The 22,155-nt window shown below is 48.5% G+C and overlaps 1 protein-coding gene across 1 annotated transcript in view; it reads left to right on the forward strand.

The window, feature by feature from the left end:
• Nucleotides 1–968: 968 nt before the first annotated feature.
• MTOR (mechanistic target of rapamycin kinase) overlaps nucleotides 969–22,155 on the forward strand; it is a 91,665-nt gene continuing 70,478 nt past the window's right edge. Inside the window, exons 1-19 of the mRNA XM_056865639.1 lie at nucleotides 969–990; nucleotides 3,469–3,633; nucleotides 4,213–4,321; nucleotides 6,769–7,001; nucleotides 7,877–8,077; nucleotides 8,426–8,560; nucleotides 8,991–9,266; nucleotides 10,339–10,447; nucleotides 10,909–11,095; nucleotides 11,680–11,808; nucleotides 14,295–14,539; nucleotides 16,289–16,504; nucleotides 17,141–17,346; nucleotides 18,014–18,136; nucleotides 18,320–18,409; nucleotides 18,736–18,828; nucleotides 19,019–19,153; nucleotides 19,716–19,845; nucleotides 21,563–21,813. Coding sequence (XP_056721617.1) covers nucleotides 3,514–3,633; nucleotides 4,213–4,321; nucleotides 6,769–7,001; nucleotides 7,877–8,077; nucleotides 8,426–8,560; nucleotides 8,991–9,266; nucleotides 10,339–10,447; nucleotides 10,909–11,095; nucleotides 11,680–11,808; nucleotides 14,295–14,539; nucleotides 16,289–16,504; nucleotides 17,141–17,346; nucleotides 18,014–18,136; nucleotides 18,320–18,409; nucleotides 18,736–18,828; nucleotides 19,019–19,153; nucleotides 19,716–19,845; nucleotides 21,563–21,813 — 2,988 coding nt within the window. The 5' untranslated portion in view covers nucleotides 969–990; nucleotides 3,469–3,513. The remainder of the gene's footprint in view (nucleotides 991–3,468; nucleotides 3,634–4,212; nucleotides 4,322–6,768; nucleotides 7,002–7,876; nucleotides 8,078–8,425; nucleotides 8,561–8,990; nucleotides 9,267–10,338; nucleotides 10,448–10,908; nucleotides 11,096–11,679; nucleotides 11,809–14,294; nucleotides 14,540–16,288; nucleotides 16,505–17,140; nucleotides 17,347–18,013; nucleotides 18,137–18,319; nucleotides 18,410–18,735; nucleotides 18,829–19,018; nucleotides 19,154–19,715; nucleotides 19,846–21,562; nucleotides 21,814–22,155) is intronic.

The raw sequence follows: 22,155 nt of genomic DNA on the forward strand, positions 1-22,155 counted from the left end.
ATTGGTTCTTGTAGGTTATCCGGGCTGTGTGACCGTGGTCTTGGTATTTTCTTTCCTGACGTTTCGCCAGCAGCTGTGGCAGGCATCTTCAGAGGAGTAACACTGAAGGACAGTGTCTCTCAGTGTCAAGTGTGTAGGAAGAGTAATATATAGTCAGAAAGGGGTTGGGTTTGAGCTGAATCATTGTCCTGCAAAAAGTATCAAAGGTAATGTGCTAATCATTGTCCTGTAAGTATCAAGATAATGTGCCAATGTGCTAATATGGTGATATTTAATTGGTACAACTTTATCTGTATTATGCACAGAGAGGTTTTAATCTAATTATTTATTTATGTAATCGATTTTAACTGATAAGGTTTGTAGTTTGTCTGGCTATTGCCGTAATAATAAAATCATTCAATGTGCTAATAATTCTCTGCGCATGCTCGGGGTAAAACAAATAAGCCTAAAGCGGTCTCCTCCCGTAACTACAATTCCGCGTCCTTGCAGCTGAGCGTCGTCCAAAGGTGACCGAGGGACCCCTTTCAGTGCCGCACTCCCAACCACCGAGATGCCCGGCGCTGGAGGACCCCGCTCTACATAGCACGAATAAGCCCTTTCACGCGCGTGCTTACATCAACTCATGGCTTCAGGGAAGGGCGGATATGGCGGCCCACTTCCGCCCCATCCGCTCTTCCCCAGCGCCAATCTGAGAACGTCCCTTCTTTGGCTGGCCGGCGCCTCACCCTCCTCGTCATCACGGTCATCCCCGCCCTCCGCGCGATCCTATTGGCAGCCGCCCTGTCCCTCGAGCGATCCCTGGCGCCTGATTGGGCGGCTGGCTGCACGGCTCGCCGTGTTGACAGCAGAGGAAGAGGAGGAGGAGGGAAAGGCAGGGGGAGGAAGCGGGGCTGGCTGGCGGCCGCCGGTGCCGGGCCGAAGCGGAGGATGAATTAGGCGGGCAGGAGCCGGTGGAGAGAAGGCAGGAGGGGGCGGTGGGGGAGGTGCCTGGTGAGTGAGGGGGGAGGGGAATCCACGCGGCCGTTCCCGCCCTTTCCCCTCCCCCCTCAGCGCCCCTCCCCCACGTCAGTTTACCTCAGAATTTCGACCTTCAAGGGGGAGCGGGGAGGCCTTTCTCCCTCCCCCCTCTGTTATTAATTGTTATTAATGTTGTTATTGCAACCGCGCGTCGTTGCTGTCACTCTTAAAATGCGAAACTGGTGGCAGATGTGCAAGATCGTGTGCAATACTAGGAGCCCCTGCGCCTCGGGTTGCCAGCCTCCCGGTGGGGCCTGGAGATCTACCGCTATTGCAACGGATCTCCAGGCGACAGGTGTCAGTTCCCCTGGAGAAAATGGCCGCTTTGGAGGGTGGACTCCGTGTAGGGTTGCCAACCTCCAGGTAATAGCTGGCGTTCTCCTACTATTTTAATGGATCTCCAGGCAATAGAAATCAGTTCCCCCGGAGGAAATGGCCGCTTTGGCAATTGGACTCTATGACATTGAAGTCCCTCCCCTCCCCAAACCCCGCCCTCCTCAGGCTCCGCCCCAAAAACTTCCCTCTGGTGGCGAAGAGGGACCTGGCAACCCTAACTCTATGGCATTGTACCCTGATGAGGTCCCTCCCCAAACCCCACCCTCCCCAAGCTCCACCCCCCAAATCTCCAGGAATTTCCCCACCCAGAGCTGGCAACCCACATGGTACCCCACAGAGGTCCCTCCCCTCCCCAAACCACGCCCTCCCCAGGCTCCACCCCCCCAAATCTCCAAGAATTTCCCCACCCCAATCTTAGGAATCCTCCCACAGCTTCTCTTGGTTCTCTCAGCAACAAACTCCCCTACTTATCACTGGCCTTATTTAAACATTTACAGAAATATATGAATGGTAAATTTAATTTAATAATGCATTTAATAACGTGCATCCCTAATTATATTAATTGTTCACTCCTATGACGATAATGAATGCTGTGGTTCGTAATAGCTTTTTAAAATTATAATTATAATGTAGTCTATAATAATCCTTATAATATCGTTGTTGCTGTAGTTGCATGAGCGTCACATTAGAATAATAGTAGTATATTCCATGCAAAGGTTATAATAGTATTATAATTACATCATGTTAGGTAATATCAGATTATAATAGCAATATACTGGAATAATAGTATTATATATGACCATTGTAATAATTTATTGCACTATGTAGTGTAAGGAGAGGACGGGAAGGCAGCTTGGTATAGCCTGATCTCGTTAGAAGCTAAGTAGGGTCAGTACTTGGGAGGGAGGCCACCGAGGAAGGCTCTGCAGGGGAAGGCCATGCCAAACCACCTCTGCTTCTCACTTGCCTTGAAAGCCCCCCACTGGGGTCGCCATAAGTCAGCTGCGACCTGATGGCAGTTTACACATACACAACACAATGAGTTGTAGCCTACTGCTCAGCTGATGAGTGCAGGGCCTTTCTTCATCCCAGTTAGCCTTCTGCCAGTGTAAGTGGTTCTCCCTCTGGAAGTAATATATAGGGTTTTATGTAAAATATTTTAAAGCCACCTTTTCTCCCAGTTCAGGGACTTCAAAGAAGGAAATTGTAACATTAGAACAAACAAGCTTTAAAATGTCTTAATTCGTTAAGCTGGCCCTGCATTGAGGGATTGGACTACATGGCCTATATGGTCCCATTCCAACTCTATGATTCTCCCATATTCATCCCATACTTCAATATTATTGCAGTTAATACAATGTTACGACTTGTGTTATTCCTAATGGTGTTGCGTGCAGTTTTGATGTCTTGTTTCATTACTTCTTGTTAGTAATAATTATAATAAATGAGAATAATTGAACAAGTTCATAAATTCTCCGTGCAGTCCTATTCAGAGTTACTTTGGTTTTAACCCAAATGAAGCCAGTCAGTTTAGGCTGAACTAATGCTGCTTAGGGTTGCTCTCTAAATAAAGTAATAGGAAGGAATAATCCATAAATAAGTTGTTGATATTATTAACAAGAAATTATATCTTATTCAGTGGGGCTTATTCCCAGGAAAGAGTTTTTAGGATTGCAGCCTTCGTTTATTATTATTGTCAACGTTGATATAATTTACTACAGTAAGTAAGTTAGTGTCCTATTTTCAGTAATAATAATAAATAACTAGCGGACAAATTGTGATTTAGAATGTAAGCATGCTCTTGGCTCAGACCAAAGGTCCTTCCTTCAAAAAAAGCGCCCTTCACCGAGTGGATCGGCAGCCTCCCTTCAACTTGGGGAGGAGCTGTGGCTCAACGGCAGAGCACTTGCTCAGCATATAGAAGGTTCCAGGTTCAATCCCTGGTATCTCCGGTTAAAGGGACTAGGCAATTAGGTGATGTGAATGACCTCTATCTGAGACCCTGGAGAGCCACTGCTGGTCTGGATAGGCGATACTGACCCTGATGGACCAAGGGTCCGATTCAGTATAAGCCAGCTTCATGTGTTGAACTCTTGGTGATTTTTTCTGCCACAGAAGACCAAGTAGACTGGATGCCGTGCGCTCTGACTTGCCGCCACCATGTCAGGGACGGTCACTATCCTCCAGCAGTTTGCCAGCGGCCTCAAGAGCCGCAACGAAGAGACCAGAGCAAAAGCCGCCAAAGATTTGCAGCATTATGTCACCATGGAACTCCGCGAGGTGAGTAGCACAAAGAGGGAGAGCTGGGAAGTGCCTTCTTAGCTGTTGCCTGGGGCCCGAAGTTGCAGATCTACCCAGGCTTCATTTTCCCTCTCTCCCTTCCTTCTACCTCCTGTCCAGCTGGAACTCAGCTTATGAACTCAAAAACCAGGGATCTTGTAAGCCTGCTGGGTCCTCTAGAGCTGTTCATTTAAATATTTTTAATTACTTTTGGCTGCCTGCTGTGTCTGCATTTGTTTTTTTTAATCTAAATTTTATGTGTTTAAATTTTTTGAAGATTTATAATCCTGGTGCTGGGGGTGTCACAATTTCAATGAAATTGTTTTATTAATTTTTATTGGTATAATTTCATTGTCGCTCTAAACCACTTCAGTATGAGTGTGTGGAAGGTCAAAATATTAGAAACAAACCATTCCAAATTCCCTTCACTAAGGCACCAACAAGTAAGTACAAGAGAACTCTTCCAGCCTGGATCTGTGTTCTTCTTATACTCCCCCCCCCCTCTTCTTACATGGGATAGTCACTGCCAGGAAAAAGCTGCTAATTGGGTTGACATATTTCTTTTTCCTTCCTGCACAGATGAGTCAAGAGGAATCCACTCGTTTCTACGACCAGCTAAATCATCACATCTTTGAGCTGGTCTCCAGTTCAGATGCAAACGAGAGGAAAGGAGGCATTTTGGCCATAGGTGAGTATGTGTATGTCCATCCAGCTAAAGGAAATTGGATGCCTTCTGGAGAGAAATTCTTCTCTTGATTGCCTTAGCAAGACACAAGTTTTTTAGTTACAAATTTTATAAATTGCTGTTCTTTTATGAATTGCTGTTCACATTTTAAATGTGAAAAAAAAAACAGCGAAAACAACAGCGCAGAAGCAGGCTACACCATGTGTCCTCAACATGGTACCTGTGGGTGCCATGGTGCCCCCAGACTCCTTTCCTGGTGCCCACCAAGTGTTTTCTGAAAGTGGGCAGGGTGGGGCTTTGCTCAGCAAGGCTTCTGATTGGCCATTGGAAATTTGATTGTGCCGATTAAAAAAAAAAGTTGCTTTGGCAGCAGCTGCCACCACAGCACGAGGATCTCCACTATGTAACTGAAGGTGAACTGTGGCTGCCCTATTAAGGCTGGCTCCGCCTCCTGCAGTAGCCAACTTGTGTCAGCAGTTTTGTGGCTGCGCCAACCACATGTGTCAGAATTCCAAAGGCGCCCACGGGCTCAAATAGGTTGGACTGGGCTACTCAATGATATATGTGCAAAGAAAACTCACCTGTAAGCTGTTTCTGTTGTGTTACAGTAAATCTGCATACCGTTGTCATTCAGTTTATGACTCACTTTTCCACCCGCAACAAAGCCACTTGGAATGAAAAGCAGCAAAACTTTAGAAACGTGAATTAACGGAGCAGTCACAAACAGCTAAGACGAGCAGAAGAGGAGGCAGAGTGTGGTGTAGCAGTTAGAGGGGGTTGGTCTAGAACTTGAGAGACCAAGATTCAGATCCCCAGTAAGCCCTGAAAATCGCAGAACGATCGCATTTCAGTCACACTGTGTTAATCTAACCTACCTCAAAGGGTTGCTGTGAGGAAAAAACAGGAAGGGAGAAACGCATAAGAGCATAAACCTGTTTGCAACAGAGAAACAAGTGTACATTGTTAATTTTTAGTTGTGAAGGAGAACAGCAGACAGCCGTATGCCCTCTGTGACCCTCATTCCTCACCTGAACCCTCATTCTGTGAGATCAGTTTTAAATGCAGTTATGAGGAGGTGGTGGAGGGAGGGGGACTTCCAAAATGTCAAGTGAACTTAGCATGAAGATCTCTTCCATTTTTGTTCCTTTTGCTGTGTTGCTTTTCTGGAAACAAGGTGCCTGGCTTTATTGATTTTTTTTTAATGGTCTGAGAGACCCATCCACCCAGTTTTCTATTGAAGAACCCCTTCATATTGGCCATGGAGCTTTTGCTTGCTGCAAAGGATTTTGGACTTTGTATTGCCAAGGAAGATTGGAAGCCGGTGGGCAGATGACCTTTTGGAGACATTTAGCTGCCATTAGTGATTATTCATTTAAGGATTCTTGATCATCTTGTGAGGAATCTCAAGGTTTTCTGGAGCACGGTTTGCAAACCAGTGAGATTTTATCTTTTGACTGGGTTAAAGAAATTTGCAGGGAGGGGCAGTTTTTCTCTTGCTTCCCACTCTGTTACCTTGTGCACTTCCCCCACCCCAAGATTCGATCACAGGTTCAATTTTAAAGCAATCGCAAGAAGGCAGAAATAACCAAGAAGCTTTTTTCTCTATTTTCTTTTGTTCTTTTTCTTTTGTTTTTAAAAGTTGATGCAGTATTGCTTTGAAATTGTTTCTGTGAATTTAGTGCTGTTGAAAGGTGCCGGCTTGACATCCCTGGACCCTGACGGCCTGTTCATCTGTGGCACAGGTACAACCCAGGAAGAGGCTGTGTGAGCTTCTGCCGCACTGTCCCCTCCCTCGCTGGTGTGCCTCAACCTTCGCTCTGCAGGGGGGAAGAGGGTGAGGCGAGGCCGCAGGCTCCAGAGTTAATTTCCACAGAGATGGCTGGGACAGGATGGGGAAGGCTAAGGGAAGTAGTTGGTGCTGGTGGATATTTGGAGACATCTGTTCAGTGAGTGGAAAGGAGGGAAGGGCCGTAGTTCAGTGGTAGAGCATCTGTTTGGCACGCAGAAGGTCCCAGGTTCAATCCCCGGCATCTCCAGTTAAAGGGACCAGACAAGTAGGTGATGTGAAAGACCCATGCTTGAGACCCTGGAGAGCTGATGCTGGTCTGAGCAGATAGTACTGACTTTGATGGACCGAGGGTCTGATTCAGTAGAAGGCAGCTTCATGTGTTCATGTGAGACGGCTGGGTGAAGTTCTGCTGCAAACAGAGTGGATTTGAACACTGTTTACTTAACTAATTCAAACTCCCCCCCCCCCCCAAAAAAGGTCTCTCTTTCTCTCTCTTTCCCTTTGATTGCTATTTTTATGGTGGTTTGTGGTACAGGAAGAATTAGTGTAGCATCTGTTTACACCAGTGGGTTGTGGGAATATTTGTGCTCATCCTGTACCATCTTGCTCCCTGACAACTCCGCCACCTTTAAAAATCTGCCTGGCGCTTTCTGTTTCCCAGCAAGCCTCATTGGCGTGGAGGGAGGCAACGCCACTCGCATCGGCCGGTTTGCCAACTACCTAAGGAACCTCCTCCCTTCCAATGACCCTGTCGTCATGGAGATGGCCTCGAAGGCCATTGGGCGCCTGGCCATGGCAGGAGACACCTTCACAGCGGAATATGTGGAGTTTGAAGTCAAGCGGGCGCTGGAGTGGCTGGGAGCTGACAGGAACGAAGGCCGGAGGCACGCGGCGGTAAGGGTCCCTTCAGCAGCTAGATGGAGTGGGAGTTGCAGGTGGGGAGGAGGGAAGCAGTTGTTCAAAGGAAGCTCAAGAGCTGTGAGCTGCAGCACAGCAGTTGCTATAGGCAGAGGCACTTCCTGTGTCTGGCTGGGCTTCCTTTTGCAGCCCCTTCTTGTCTCGGTGCCTTAAGTATCACTCATAAATGTACCCTGCCCAGTTCTGGCACCAGGCGTCCCTGGAACGTTAACGCCTCCATGTGCATATTTATACCACCAAATCTTCACTGTCGTGAAGAATTCCCAAAAGAAGCTTGGGAATTGTAGTTTGGTGAGGATGCTGAGAATTCTGTGTTGGAGATCCCTAGCTTACTCATCCCTTTCATGTAACTACAGTTCCCAGAGTTCCCTGAGAAGAGGGAACAAAAGTTAAACCAATTTAAATCTGTGGAGAAGATATGCCTAGGGGTGGGAAACATTTTTGCTGATCTGCTGCAAGCTTTTCAAGTAGAAAAGTGTTGTATAAATAAAATATCTACCCTGGAAGTGTCATTAGATAGAGAGGATGGCTTTTCACCTGATCTGTTATGTAGAAGTCATCAAACTTCTTTATATGGGTGACTTTGAGGAGGAACCGTGGTTCAGTGGTAAAGCCACTTGCTAAGCCAAGATCCCAGCAGCTCCAGTGTAAAGAGCCTGGGTGCCAGGTGTTTGGAAAGGCCTTTCTCTGCCTGAGACTCTGGAGAGCTGCTGCCAGTCAGAGGAGATGGGGCGGAGCTAGAGGGACAAGCGTGTAATTTGGCAGAAGGCAGCGTCAGGTGTTCTGCATATGTGAGTGGAAGAACTGTTGGTAAGCCTCTGAAATCCCCCCCCCCCCCGGGTTTTTCTCAGGTCTTGGTCTTGCGGGAGCTGGCCATCAGCGTCCCCACATTCTTCTTCCAACAAGTGCAGCCGTTCTTTGACAGCATCTTCGTTGCTGTGTGGGATCCGAAACAGGCCATTCGCGAGGGGGCGGTTTCTGCCTTGCGAGCCTGCCTTGTCCTCACCACCCAACGGGAGTCGAAGGAGATGCAGAAGCCGCAGTGGTACCGGGTAAGGGGAGAGTCTTTGGGGGCAGCTCCTTTCCCCAGCAGGTTTTTTCTAAAGTTCATCCTGTGCATGAGAAAGTCTAGTCTATTCTGGCCCACTAGGTCAAAATGTATTGGTCACCAGAGTAGACTGGACTTTCTCATGCACAGTTAGTGTTTTCTTGAGACGCTGTCCACTGTAGCAATGCCCATCCTATGTAACAGCTAGAGTTGACAGCTCACTTGAGACCCAGAAGCTGTTAAGGCCCGGCAGAGCACTGAGGAGCTGGGATTGTAGAGACGATGGTGTTCCTATTAGTATGTCTACCTTCCTAAGTGTTATCCTTATTAATGATGAATAATGTTCATTCAGCAAACATACGAGGAGGCTGAGAAGGGTTTTGATGAGACTGTGGCCAAAGAGAAGGGTATGAATCGGGACGACCGAATCCACGGTGCCTTACTGATCCTTAATGAGCTGGTGAGAATCAGCAGCATGGAGGGAGAGGTGAGTTAATGGAGGAGGTGGCGGCCGGCATCTGATCCCACGGACAGCCACAGGGTGGCAGCCATTCTGGCCCGGGGTGCATACTTAGAATACATTCATGTTAGAAGAGAAGCCTCTGTCAATTGCTGCTCATCATGATGGATGATATGGTGGTAGTACCTCCATGTTCCGAAAAAGTGTTCCTGTGAATACCACGTGGTGGGGGAGCAGACATTGCTGGAAAGGTGTCACACGCACAATGCCTGGGTGGGCTTCCTGATGGCACGCAACTGGCCCTTGTTTGGAGACCAGATCTTGGGCTAGACGGACCCTTAGCCTGATCCAGCTGGGCTCTCATTATGGACCTTCCGTGTGAAGGGAACTGGCTGCCTCCAGTGGGGTTTCTTGGAGTCGCCTCTCTTCTCAGCACCCTTTGTCTTCTTTTCACCAGCGTCTTAGAGAAGAGATGGAGGAGATCACGCAGCAGCAGCTGGTGCACGACAAATACTGCAAAGACCTGCTGGGCTTTGGGACCAAACCTCGCCACATCACCCCCTTTGCCAGCTTCCAGTCTTTCCAACCCCAGCAGTCGAATGCTCTGCTGGGGCTGCTGGGGTACAGCCCCCTTCAGGGAATTGTGGGCTTCAGTGCATCGCCCGTCCCAGTGAAGACCACCTTGGTAGAGAGCCGGTGCTGCAGAGAACTAATGGAAGAGAAGTTTGACCAGGTGAATTGGCAGGCCCTCCTTTTTTTTTCTTCCCCCTTTTCTCCCAAAGCTTCAGCAGTTATGTATGCTTGAAAAGCTTTCTTTAGATAAAGCCCCTGATAGAGAGCAAGGTTTACTCAGTTGTCCCTTGCTTAATCTATCCCAGGAAGGTGAAGAGAGGGATCTGAGCTTCCTTCACTGTGTTTCTCCAGATTAGGTCCTCTGAATTAAATCAACCCACTTGATGTCTCATTTCTGTCGTTGTGGTAGACTCCCATGCTGAAGGCAGAAGGGGAAAACAAACCAAGCATTGGGCTCCACAGCATGGTGGGGGCTGCCTGAAATTGCGGCTGGTGGGCTCTTTAATTTGCCAAGGAAGTTGCCTTTTAGCCTCTGCCCTGGAGAGCCACTGGGGGATAAGCCAGGCGCAAGCCAAACAGCGCCCTGCTGGTGGCACTGCAGGGGTGGGGGCTTGACTTGGACCCCGGGGATCACAACCAGCACAGGCTCACTCATCACTTCCTCTCCTGCTGCCCCAGCCAGGTCCAAGTCAAGCCCCCCCTGCAGTGCTTAGCTGAATGGGCCTTGCAGGGCTGCTGAACTCGGCTCGCTTCTGGGGCCTTTGAGGAACTCGATCTGTCTCTGGCCGTGGCAGCTTCCAGGTGGGCACCCGTGATACTGACGGCCGCTTCCCACGCTGTGGGGGAAATCCTGCTGACCCTGCACTTCTTCCTTGACAGGAATGTTTCCTCCCTTGCAGCTGTAGATAAAAGCAAATACGAATAAGGTGTATGAGGTAGCAGAGACTTGGAAGCAGGGCCTAGTTCTCACAAACAACGGATGGAATAAATCTGTTTCAGGAGTGTCCCCCTTCAGACTACAGGCAGAGGACTAGCATGAATTAATATTTCTGCATACCAAAAGAAAAAAGAACCCGTACATTCTCCCTGGTGTGCTAGGTTTCTGTACTCAGGAAAATCTTCTGTATTGGAAGAGTGATCTGGTTCGTAGATGGGTTTTCCATCCCAATCAGAGTTAGTGAGTACTGGGCCATTGTCAGGACTCATTAAAACGCAGTCCGTCTGTTTTTCAGGTGTGCTATTGGGTTCTGAAGTGCCGAAGCAGCAAGAACTCCCTGATCCAGATGACGGTCCTCAGTTTGCTGCCCCGACTGGCAGCTTTCCGACCTTCTGCTTTCACAGGTACAAATTGGCCAGGCAAAGCTGGGGGGTGGTGGTCAGAGAAGTGATGTGCCAGTTTGGGGGTGAGGCAGCACTGTTCCAGCTGTAAGTTCTGTTTTGTAGAGGACATAAAAAATACAGAAGGGAATATTCTTGCTCTAGAGGTTGGTCTGTGCCAAGCAGGAAAAATATGTCCTCCTCCTGATCACCATTACAGGCAGAACAATAGAAGCTTCCGTATCTGTCATTAATCTTAGCCAGAATCTCTTAATTCCTATTTTAACTAGGAGAGGTTTCCCTCTGCCAGCTGGCAAAGAAGGGGCTGTGGGTGCTTCCCATCGCCAAGCAGGGCTTTCCTCTCCTACTGACTGAAGATCTGACTTTGAGGGAGGTTTCCTCGCCATTTCTTATTTTTTTTTAAATAAAGGACTGACATTACTCTTGTTTGTGCTCTGCTCCCTTTTCCTTTTGTTGCCTACCAGCTGACCACTACCTTCCGGACACCATGAACCACGTCTTGAGCTGCGTGAAGAAAGAAAAGGAGCGCACAGCGGCTTTCCAGGCCCTGGGCTTGCTTTCTGTGGCTGTGCGGTCAGAGTTCCAGGTCTACCTGCCCAAGGTCTTAGAAATTATCAAGGCTGCCCTCCCTCCGAAGGACTTTGCCCACAAGTGAGTGTCTGCAGTAGCTTGGAGATGGCCCTCACTATTCAGAGCTCTGTACCTCATCCCCGAGGGACCGTTTCTTGCAGCTTCCCTGTTTGACTACTTCTTCCAAAAAGGTCGAGGGCACAACCTGATGCTAGCTGTGCTCTGTGCACATTAAAGTCTGTTGAGCATCCTGTTCCCAGGATGCAAACAAAGGGCCTTTTTTCCCCTTTCCCCTCATGTCTTTTTTTAAAAGATCCATTCTGGTAAAGATGGAGAACTCAGATTCTCTGGTTGTTTGAATGGCTTTTGTGCTTGGATTTGCAGCCTTATTACTGGAGGATTCCTCCCCCCCCCCCCATGTAGTGGTTTGACCTGGGATTTCCTGCATTCAAACATGTGCTCTTAACACTGAACTTAGGTCTTTGCTCTTTGTGGGGTAGTTGATGAGCACCTAAATTTGAATCGGGCTGGGAGGTTCCGGTTGGTTCTTAGCAACTGTGCCTCCTTGGGGGGGCTTTGCCTTAAGAGGAAGAGAAGGTCAAAGGGTGACATACAAAATGTTATTTTCTCCTCGAGTAGAACTGTAATTCCGCTTGCATCTTCAGGAGGCAGAAGTCAATGCAGGTGGATGCCACAGTCTTTACCTGCATCAGTATGCTGGCTCGCGCAATGGGGCCCTCTATCCAGCAAGACATCAAGGAGCTGCTGGAACCCATGCTGGCCGTGGGACTGAGGTAGGACTCCCAGTTACCTCCACAGACCACTGTGTGGTGCTCTTGGCTCTGCAGTTCCTTCCTAATTGATCACCAAGTAGGGCTTGCTGTGAATCTTAGAGCAGCTGTTATTTCCAGCAAGTCTTCTGTGCGCCTCTCCTTGAACATTGCAACATATGAAGTGGTGATGTATCTGTAGACACGGTGAGCGTATGCCAGAAAGCCACGATTGGCTGCCAGATCCTCGGTGTGCGTGCATCATAGTTGAAAGCGTGCATCTCTTGTGTAGATGTTAACAGTGTTTGCTGCATGGAGATACAGGAGCCATGAAGAGCTTGCAAGCAGACTTTCCAGGTTTCCGTGCTCAGGAGATTTGTTCCTTTTATGAAAACTGCAGCACCAGAGTGTTTTGAAGTGCTTGTCAACAAATTACAGTGCCTGAAATGTACATTGTATGGTAGGCTGAGAGAGATATGAAAATAATCCACTCTCTATGCAACTCAACATATTCATAGAATCATAGAGTTAAAAGGGACTGCCAGGGTCGTCTAGTCCAACCCCCTGCACAGTGCAGGAAATTCACAACTACCTCCCCCACCACAGCCCCAGTGACCCCCTACTTCATGCCCAGAAGATGGCCAAGGTGCCCTCCCTCTCATGATCTGCCTAAGGTCATAGAATCAGCATTGCTGATAGATGGCCATCTAGCCTCTGCTTAAAAACCTCCAGGGAAGGAGAGCTTACCACCTCCCGAGGAAGCCTGTTCCACTAAGGAACTGCTCTAATTGTTAGAAAATTCTTCCTAATGTCTAGATGGGAGCTCTTCTGATTTAATTTGAACCCACTGGTTCTGGTCTGACCTTCTTGGGCAACAGAAAACAACTCGGCACCCTCCTCCATATACTTGAAGATGGTTATCATGTCCCCTCTCAGTCTTCTCCTTTTCAGGCTAAACATACCCAGCTCCTTCAACCTTTCCTCATAGGACTTGGTCTCCAGACCCCTCGCCATCTTTGTTGCCTATTAATCCAGACCATAATGCAATGCAAGCAGAGGTTAGGAATGAATGATATGCTCCATTCTAGAGGTGTCTGCTCAGTTTAAATAAATGAAACACTTGGTGAAACCAGGTAGTTCAATCAAGAAGGCTAAAATGCACATGGTGCGGGGGAATGGGTAGAGAACCCCTCTCCCCCACCGAGTGACCAACACAGACTCCTTTTGAGTTTGGGGGAGGGAGAAGCCGGGGGAGAATTTTCAGCTTAAATAGTGGCAGTGTCTGAGACCCTGAGAAAGATGGAGAGATCGCCAACCTGGAAGCCCCAGCTGGGACTGCCAGTGAACCACCCTCAAACGCCGGATCAGATGGAACGTTTGAGTGTCTGTGCCAACTTTTCTTTGCCACCTGGGTCGCTTAGTTACCATCTTCACATCTGCCAGGTTCAGGGGGTGAGTTATTAGTGCTGAGGGAGCTGCTGCTTTCTGGTGAAAGTATCAGCTTCCTCTTCGTTGTCGGTTCGAGAGCCCAAGCCGCGTGTGCCTGGTATTTGAATTTATAAAATTCCATGTGAATTCCTCAGAAAGTCTCTTGGTCTATTTCCAGTGCTTGAAATACCTCCGGTGAGGGAAATGCCTAAGCAAGTCAATACTCTCCCCCATCGCCACTGAGAGGAGACTCGGAGAGCTGAATTCTTCACCTTTGACCCCCCTCCCTTTTCTAGGAGTCTGGCCACTAAAATGGGATTATGCCCAAGCTCTGGGTCTGAACTGTTTTCTGGCCTTGCAAGACAGGAAGGTTCAGAGGATTCCTTTGACTGCCTAGAATTGGGCATTTATTGTATGAGGGTGAGAGAGAAGCCTTAGGGAGACCCCGGGGAGAAGAGCTGAGAGTGACGCTCTGTTCAGCCTTCTGATGTAAATGGTGTAGACAGAGGCATCCTGGGAAGGATGGAACTGGCCCTTTCTAGTTAATGTTCATCGAAGCAGGTCTTGTGGTTTAAAGCAAGAATTATACTCTTCTGGCTTGCCTCAGGCGGTTAGCCGTGTCGGTCTGCGGTAGAAGAGCAAGATTTGAGTCCAGGAGCACCGTAAAACAAGACTGATACTCCCAGGGTATAAACATTTGAAAGTCAAAGCTCCCTTCATCCCTTCAGTGCTGTTCTCACTGTATTGGCCAACCTGTGGCCGGGCTCATACCCTCTTCAGATTGCTGGTAGGGTGGTCTACATGATGTAATGCGCCCTCTCTCATACCCTTCCACGTAGAAAACTGGCATGTCAGAGGGAGGGGTTGTAGCCTAGCCTTCTCCTTACTGCACTAGATTTCTGCAGGGGGGATTTTGTGCATATGAAGGTGCACCTCTACACAAGCGCACAGAATTTGAAATGGTACAGTCCAGGCACAGGTTGATGGTCTCTGAGAACCATGTCTGACAGAGGACCGGGAGGTGCCTGGAAATGATGCTGCCCACCCCAAGTAACCCCCATGGGCCTGCTTCTTGTCCTCAGCCCTGCTTTGACAGCCGTGCTATATGACTTGAGCCGCCAGATCCCACAGCTGAAGAAGGAGATCCAGGACGGGCTGCTGAAGATGCTGTCCCTGGTCCTCATGCACAAGCCCCTGCGCCACCCGGGCATGCCCAAGGGGCTGGCCCACCAGCTGGCTTCCCCCAGCCTCACCAACATCCCCGAGGCCAGCGATGTGGGCAGCATCACGCTGGCGCTCCGCACTCTGGGCAGCTTTGAATTTGAAGGTAAGGGGTCCTGGGGGCGGGGGGGGGGCAGAGGAGGGTCAGGTGCTCCTTTATGTTATATATATGGAGCTTCCCCTTAGTTCACCCCACAGCCTGAAATCCTCCTAAAATCCATTGTGGGAAAGAAGCAGATCTTTTTTAACCTCTGAGAAAGATGTGGGGCTGCCAGGAGTAGCTTTGTAGAGCTAGAGCCGTCCTCGATAGCTTGTCCCCAAATGAATTCCATCTGCATGTTTAATAAAGTCTCTTTTTTCAATAAAAGATTTGGGAACTTTGCCTGGGTTACATAAATGTAAAATGAAACATTGGGCTAATCCTGTTCAGGAGGAGGTCGTGTTTCCAGCGTTCCTCATTTTTCTTGGGGGTTTTCAGAGAGCTTCTTCCCCTTTCCAGCAATAACAGGGTAGTCAGAGATTTGGGGGAGGCGGTTATTTATTTTATTTTATTTTATTTTATTTTATTTTACAAAACTCATATCTCTCCTTTTTGCCCTCACAAGGATGCAAGAAAGGGATTTTCGAAACTGTTTGATTTTTAAAACTCCAAAACCCAAAACTTGTGAGAACGAGCTAAGAGTTTTATAATTTAAATTATACCCTGCTCTTCAACCATATGGGCTCTCAAAGCGATTTACAGTTTAAATCAATGATACTATAGAAATGAATCGAAGGTAGGATTGGGGTGGGGGCGCAAGTTCCCTCACTGAGCCTCTTACTGGTCCACCTGATGCTGCTGGTTTTTCTACTCTCCTCTGGATGTACATCTTCTTTGTTTAGAGGGTCTTATTTTCCACCTCGCCTTGCACTGATTTTCAGCAGTACCTGATGCATTATCTTCTCCTGTACAAGTCTGCCTGCTGCTTAAGAGATTCAGGGACTTTCCTCTCTGTGCCCCCACTGTCAGATGCAAGGTGGATGAGGCAGGGATGGTGCCACAACCAAGAAGGCTCTGAGACATGGGACCAAACTTGCGGTCCTTTGTAAGCCAGGAGAAAATGTTTTTATTTTCTTGAGCTTGTAAAATGACCGTTCCCTCTGTGGGAAAGTACAGCCAGGATCTGTTATCATTTTGTGGTGTAGGCCACATAATGTTTCACTGGATCTCTTTCCGCTTTTGTTTTTGATCTGCTGTTGGTTTTTAATTTAGTTGCTCTGAACTTTTATTTTTCAAAGACCTGACTTTGAGATGACTATTGGCTTTAATATGGTGATTTCCTGATGTGTTTGTTTTAATATATTTTTGCTGCTGATGTTTTGTGGGTTTTTCAGTATTGTTGTTCAACTAAGCCACCATAGGAGTCCCATGGCGCAGAGTGGTAAGCTGCAGTACTGCAGTCCAGGCTCTGCTCACGACCTGAGTTCGATCCCAACGGAAGTTGGTCTCAGGTAGCCAGCTCAAAGTTGACTCAGCCTTCCATCCTTCCGAGGTCGATCAAATGAGTACCCAGCTTTCTGGGGGTAAAGGGAAGATGACTGGTGAAGGCGCTGGCAAACCACCCTGCAAACAAAGTCTGCCTAGGAAACGTTGGGATGTGACGTCGCCCCATGGATCAGGAATGGCCTGGGGCTTGCACAGGGGACCTTTACCTTTTTAAGCCACCATAGACATGATTCTATGGAGAAGGGCAGGATATTAAAAATGTTTTAAATAGTGCTTCCTGTCATGTTCTTGGTTTCATTTCTGAGATAAAATCCTTTTCTACGCAACTAGAAATCTCCTTTCTCTTCCGCCCGGCCCGCTGTCTTTCAGGCCACTCTCTGACCCAGTTTGTCCGTCACTGCGCCGATCACTTCCTCAACAGTGAGCACAAAGAGATCCGGATGGAGGCAGCTCGCACGTGCTCGCGTTTGCTGACACCGTCCATTCACCTGATCAGTGGGCACGCCCATGTGGTCAGCCAGACGGCAGTGCAGGTGGTGGCAGATGTCCTCAGCAAACTGCTGGTGGTGGGGATAACAGATCCAGGTGAGTGCAGAAAGACTGTGTGTGTCCACGCGCGTGTGGGCGATGGTGCTTGGAAGCTGCATTATACTGAATCGGAGCCTCGGTCCATCAAAATTGTTATTGCCTACTCAGACTGGCAGCAGCTCTCCAGGGTTTCAGGCAGAGGTCTTTCACATCTCTTAGTATTTTTTAACTGGAGATGCCGGGGATTGAACCTGGGACCTTCTGGGTGCCAAGCAGATGCTTTGCCACTTGAGCCATAAGCCCCTCCATCGCTTAATTCCTCTTGCTTCACTGAGGCTTCAAGGGTGGTCATGAACCTGGAAGCTGCCTCTGCAGACAGGATGCTGAAGAAAACCAACGCTGGAATGGTCATTGGCTTCTAAGTATGCTTGCCTGGCTTTTGTAGGAAACAAAATATTGGGTGTGATGAGCCTTGATCTGATCCTGTGACAGAGTTTTTATGCTCTGATTCAGGGCAAGACGCACCGTAATTCTGGATCAGTTCCTCAGGGTGTTACAGCTTAGCAGTTCTTGTATGTTACTGCTGAATGCCATTGGATTGAATGAGTAGTTTCATTTAAGTAAGTTCTTGTATGTTAAAGCCCCATAATTCAGTGCTTCCAAGTGGCTACCATTTGAATGTGCTCTTTTCAGACCCCGACATCCGCTACTGTGTGCTAGCTTCCCTGGACGAGCGGTTCGATGCACACCTGGCCCAGGCAGAGAATTTGCAGGCTCTCTTTGTAGCCCTGAACGACCAGGTGTTTGAAATCCGTGAACTCGCCATCTGCACCGTAGGCCGGCTGAGCAGCATGAACCCCGCTTTTGTCATGCCGTTTCTGCGCAAGATGCTGATTCAGGTAACAGAGATGGGAGAAGCGGGTGAGATGTTAAGAAGCGGGATTCTTCAGCCCAAGTAGGAAAGAAATGGTGGTGGGGGAGAGACGTGAAGTTGAAGGAGGAGATGTCAAAATCGTCAGTTTCACATCACACCGTTTTTGCCTGCAGGTTGTTTCTTTGCAGTTTGAGAGGTTTGTGTCAGGGACATGAACAGCTGCAGGGTTTTACAGAAGCAGGTGGGAATGACCCTTCTCACTTTCCTCCTCAGAATAACCCCGCACAGGTCCCAGGACGCAGATTGAAAACAGTGTGTGTGTTTAATGTTGTGCATTCTTGGTGTGGAGGCCTATCCTCTGAGCCAGTTGCAAATTGGCAATGCGGGCTTTGAGTCTAACACTTTCTTCCGTTTCCTCATCTTGTGCTCCATTGTGAAGGATTATTGTTATTGGTGCATTGTTATTGGTTATTATTATTGAGACATTGACTATTGTTTACAATCGTATACTTGCTCCATTTGTTCATATTCAAGTGATGGGTTCAGGGGATGTGTTCATTTTGTACATCGTATTTTTGAGATACCATCTCGTGCTAGCGTACTTTGTTCTTGCGTTTCTTTCTACTCTCCATTGTGCCTAAAAAAACACCGTCTTCCCCATCTCCCTGGTGACATTTGCCTTTCCCATTCAGATCCTAACTGAGCTGGAACACAGTGGTGTTGGCAGGATTAAGGAGCAGAGTGCCAGGATGTTGGGTCACTTGGTCTCTAACGCCCCACGGCTTATTCGCCCCTATATGGAGCCCATTCTCAAGGTAGGGCTCATGGGCAGAGATCTGAACTTCATACATTCCTTCCATGAATGATTTGGGGGTTGCATCCAGCATCTCTGTGGGAACACTGATGGAATGGACTGGCTGTAAACAAGCGAGCGTGTTTTGTCTCAGAGGGTTTTTCCCCCCACTACCCAACTCCTTATTTGTTATGGCATCCAACAGGCGCTGATTGTGAAACTGAAAGACCCTGATCCCGATCCAAACCCTGGGGTGATCAATAACGTCCTGGCTACCATAGGCGAGCTGGCACAGGTAAGCAAGGCTCTAAGCTTTGCTCAACAAGAGTTGCCACCTTGTGGCAGGTAGATCACAATGGGTAGCCATATTCATCTATCTGTAGCAGTAGAAAAGAGCAAGAGTCCAGTAGCACCTTAAAGACTAACAAAATTTCTGGTAGATATCTGAAGAAGTGAGCTGTGACTCTCACAAGTTCATTACCTACCAGAAATTTTGTTAGTCTTTAAGGTGCTACTGGACTATTGCTCTTTTCTATGCCTTGTGGCAGATTGTGACGTTGCAGTGTTGATAATGTGCCCGTAACTTCCTTCCATGGTCACCCCTGTGTTTTTCTTCAACAGGTGAGCGGGCTGGAGATGAGGAAGTGGGTGGACGAGCTCTTCATCATCATCATGGACATGCTGCAGGACTCCTCCTTGCTAGCTAAGAGACAGGTGAGCACTGGCTGTTGAGTTCATGGGGTTGTTCCTCTCTGGTCCTAGGAAATGGGGCTAGCAAGCTTCGGGCCTGCTTGTGCTGCTCTGGGCTCTGAGAGTTTTGACAGGTAGACAGCAGACTGCTCAGTCATTTCTGGATCGAATTACAGCCCGCTCCCCTTTTTTTCTTGCTATGAATCTCTTCCAGGTGGCCCTCTGGACGCTGGGCCAGCTGGTGGCCAGCACTGGCTATGTGGTGGAACCCTACAGGAAGTACCCAACTCTCTTGGAGGTGTTGCTGAACTTCTTGAAGACGGAGCAGAACCAGGGCACCCGGAGAGAGGTTAGAATTAACGGGTTTTCCTGTTGTCATGCATGAAGCTGCTTGACACTGAATCAGACCCTTGATCCATCAAAGGCAATATTGGCTGCTCAGACTGGCAGCAGCTTTCCAGAGTCTCAGGCAGAGGTCTTTCACATCACCTACTATCTGATCCTTTTAACTGGAGATGCCGGGGACTGAACCAGGGACCTTCTGCATTCCAAGGAGATGCTCTACCACTGAGCCAGGCCCCTGCCCGGGGTGGGGCTCCCACAGCTTGGTTTCTGGCACCCGGCTGCTTGGTGTGCTGCAAGGGAGGAAGGGACTGGTGAAGTTTTTTGCAGATTTCTTGCGTTTTCCTTAGACACTGTTCACAGATTCTCAAGTTGCATGCAACCAGACAGTGTTGTTTCTTAGAGATTTTTGTCAACATCAAGTTCCTCCTGAACAGCAGATTCCACATATTATCTGCTCTGCCCTCAGAGTTCCTGGCTTGACCATGTTTGTAACAGCGTTGTCTTTTTGTGTGTCCCAGTGAGGCTGCCTTCAGAGCTCTCTGACCATCGACTTTTCTTCCCGCTAGGCCATCCGCGTCCTTGGTCTCTTGGGGGCCTTGGATCCCTACAAGCACAAAGTGAACATTGGCATGATCGACCAGTCACGGGACGCTTCGGCTGTCAGTCTGTCGGAGTCCAAATCCAGCCAAGATTCTTGTGAGTTGACTGGGCGAGGGCGGGTCATGATTTAGCCTTCTTTCTTGGGGAAGGTAGCCTTGCTGTGAAGGGGCTTCCCAAACAGTCATTCCAACATGTGCTTGTGAACAGGCGCAGAGTGTGGGGTTTTCAAACTACCCAACCGACAGCAACTTTGCTTTAAGTTGTATTTTGGAGAAAGGCTCCTCTGGGCCTTGGAGGGGGGGTTGTGAGGATGGGCTGCCTAAACTTACGATCACGGACCATTTTATCCTCACAACGTCCTGTGACGTAGGAAGTCAGAATGGAGATTTGTACCTGGGTCTTCCAGATCCTGTTCTGACACTGACTAGTGTACCACAGTGCCCCGTTGCAGGACCCCACCTGATATGGGATCAGGTGGTGCTTTCCAGTGAAGGGTTCCCCGTTTGAAACCCCTTCCACCAAAAGTTGCTTCATGGAATCACCCGTCCTCCTCTAGGACGGCGGTCTGTCCAAGAAATTCTTTAAGCCGTCTGGTTTTAAGCAGTGCAGCAGCCCCTCTGTCCAAAGAAATTGTGGCTGCGTTGGCACGGGGAAGGTGCCCCATGAGTGCACTCAGGACACGTCTGCTTGGTTTTCCTCATTTCCTGTCTCTTGCCTGTTTGAAAAGCTGTTTCCTGGATTAGAGAACAGTGAAAGGTGCTAAACTACTTGGCGGGGTGTGGCTGTCCAGCTGCAGGCCACATGGTTGCCTTCAGTTTTCACTTGTGCAGAATTTATTTAAAATTATTAGCAATCTGGATTTTTTGGTGGAACCCAATAAACCTGTATGTGAAGGCTGGAACCCCTGGAGTAAAACATGCGAAAGGGTGTAAAAGAAGCACCCACCACCTGTTTTTGGAAGCGTCTCTCTTCTTGGGTTGGGTTGGCAGCCAGGATTTGAAAATGCCCAAGCTGAAGGAGAGAAGGGAGCCGACAGAAGTAAAGGGGATTAGGAGGCTGTCCAACGGTGTCTGTAACCGGTTCAGCTTGTAAGATTTGCCGAGGAACTGAAAACTGATACTTAGAATAAATATCTATCGGGAAAATAATGAGATGCATATGCATGCTCAGATTGTGGAGTTCCAATGAAAAGAGGGTCGGATTTCACACTTTCTCTAGCACAGCTGCTTGGCTTTCTGCATGAACTAACACTAGCAGAAGAAATTAGGCAAAGCAATAAGCAGTGAAGAATGGTTTATGCAACATAACATTATAGCCATTTGCTTGTTGGGGACATGTCGCAGAATTTGTGTCACAGAATTTTTTCCTTCATTTTTAGTGTTGGCCTGACTGTTAATTTTACAAGCTTTTTTTTTTTTTTTTAATCCCACCATTCCTTTAAGGAGTTTAGTAGACAGTGGACATGGTTTTGTCCTCTTGTCTTCCCTCCCCATTTTTTCCTCACAACCACCTTGTGGTTAGGTTAGGAAGAGAGGAAGAGTGCCGTTGGCCCAAAGTCACTCAGCTTCATGGTCAAGGGGGGCTATGTACTGTACCATGCCAGGCTCTTAATTGGGGTGGTGGGGAGCGGCAGATGGAAAAGACCACAGCGATATGTGAGCAGCGTTGCAGGGCATCCGGCGAACTGCATTGGGCCACGTCCCAAACCTAGGCAGTCTCCTGAGCAGCTGTGTTATGACTCCTTTGGGGTGTTCAGATGCTGTTGTGGGCACGTGCCTGGCACTGGTGGCACACTAACTCCCCCCCTTTTCAGCTGACTACAGCACCAGCGAGATGCTGGTCAACATGGGCAACCTCCCCCTTGATGAGTTCTACCCGGCCGTCTCCATGGTAGCACTGATGAGGATCTTCCGGGACCAGTCCCTGTCGCACCACCATACGATGGTGGTCCAAGCCATCACTTTCATTTTCAAGTCCCTGGGGCTCAAGTGCGTGCAGTTCCTTCCTCAGGTCATGCCCACCTTCCTCAATGTTATTCGGGTTTGTGACGGTGCCATCCGGGAGGTGAGTGTGCCCTTGTATGGCTTTTCTCTCCTCCTCCTCTCCCCCCCCCCCCACACCTCTATCCCCCTGGAACAGTATTCTTCTTTTAAGAACAAACAGGCGATTTGACTGTTTGGGGCATTCCTGCGTCAATACCTTAGCTGCCAAGCTTGCTGCAAAAGTGAGTTTTTTTGCTTGTGCTTCCTGTGGCTCATTTTGGTGCTTTCTTGGGAAATCATGCGCTTCCCACCACTCCCTTGCATCTGCTCTCTCGAGGCTTCCTTTTAATGGCTAGCTCTGCATCGGACTTCTGTGTGGAACTTGCCTCCCTGCCACAGAAAGGAAGCCTCTTCCGGTCTAGCT

This window comes from Euleptes europaea, chromosome 19, assembly GCF_029931775.1.
Source record: "Euleptes europaea isolate rEulEur1 chromosome 19, rEulEur1.hap1, whole genome shotgun sequence".
NCBI lineage: Eukaryota > Metazoa > Chordata > Lepidosauria > Squamata > Sphaerodactylidae > Euleptes > Euleptes europaea.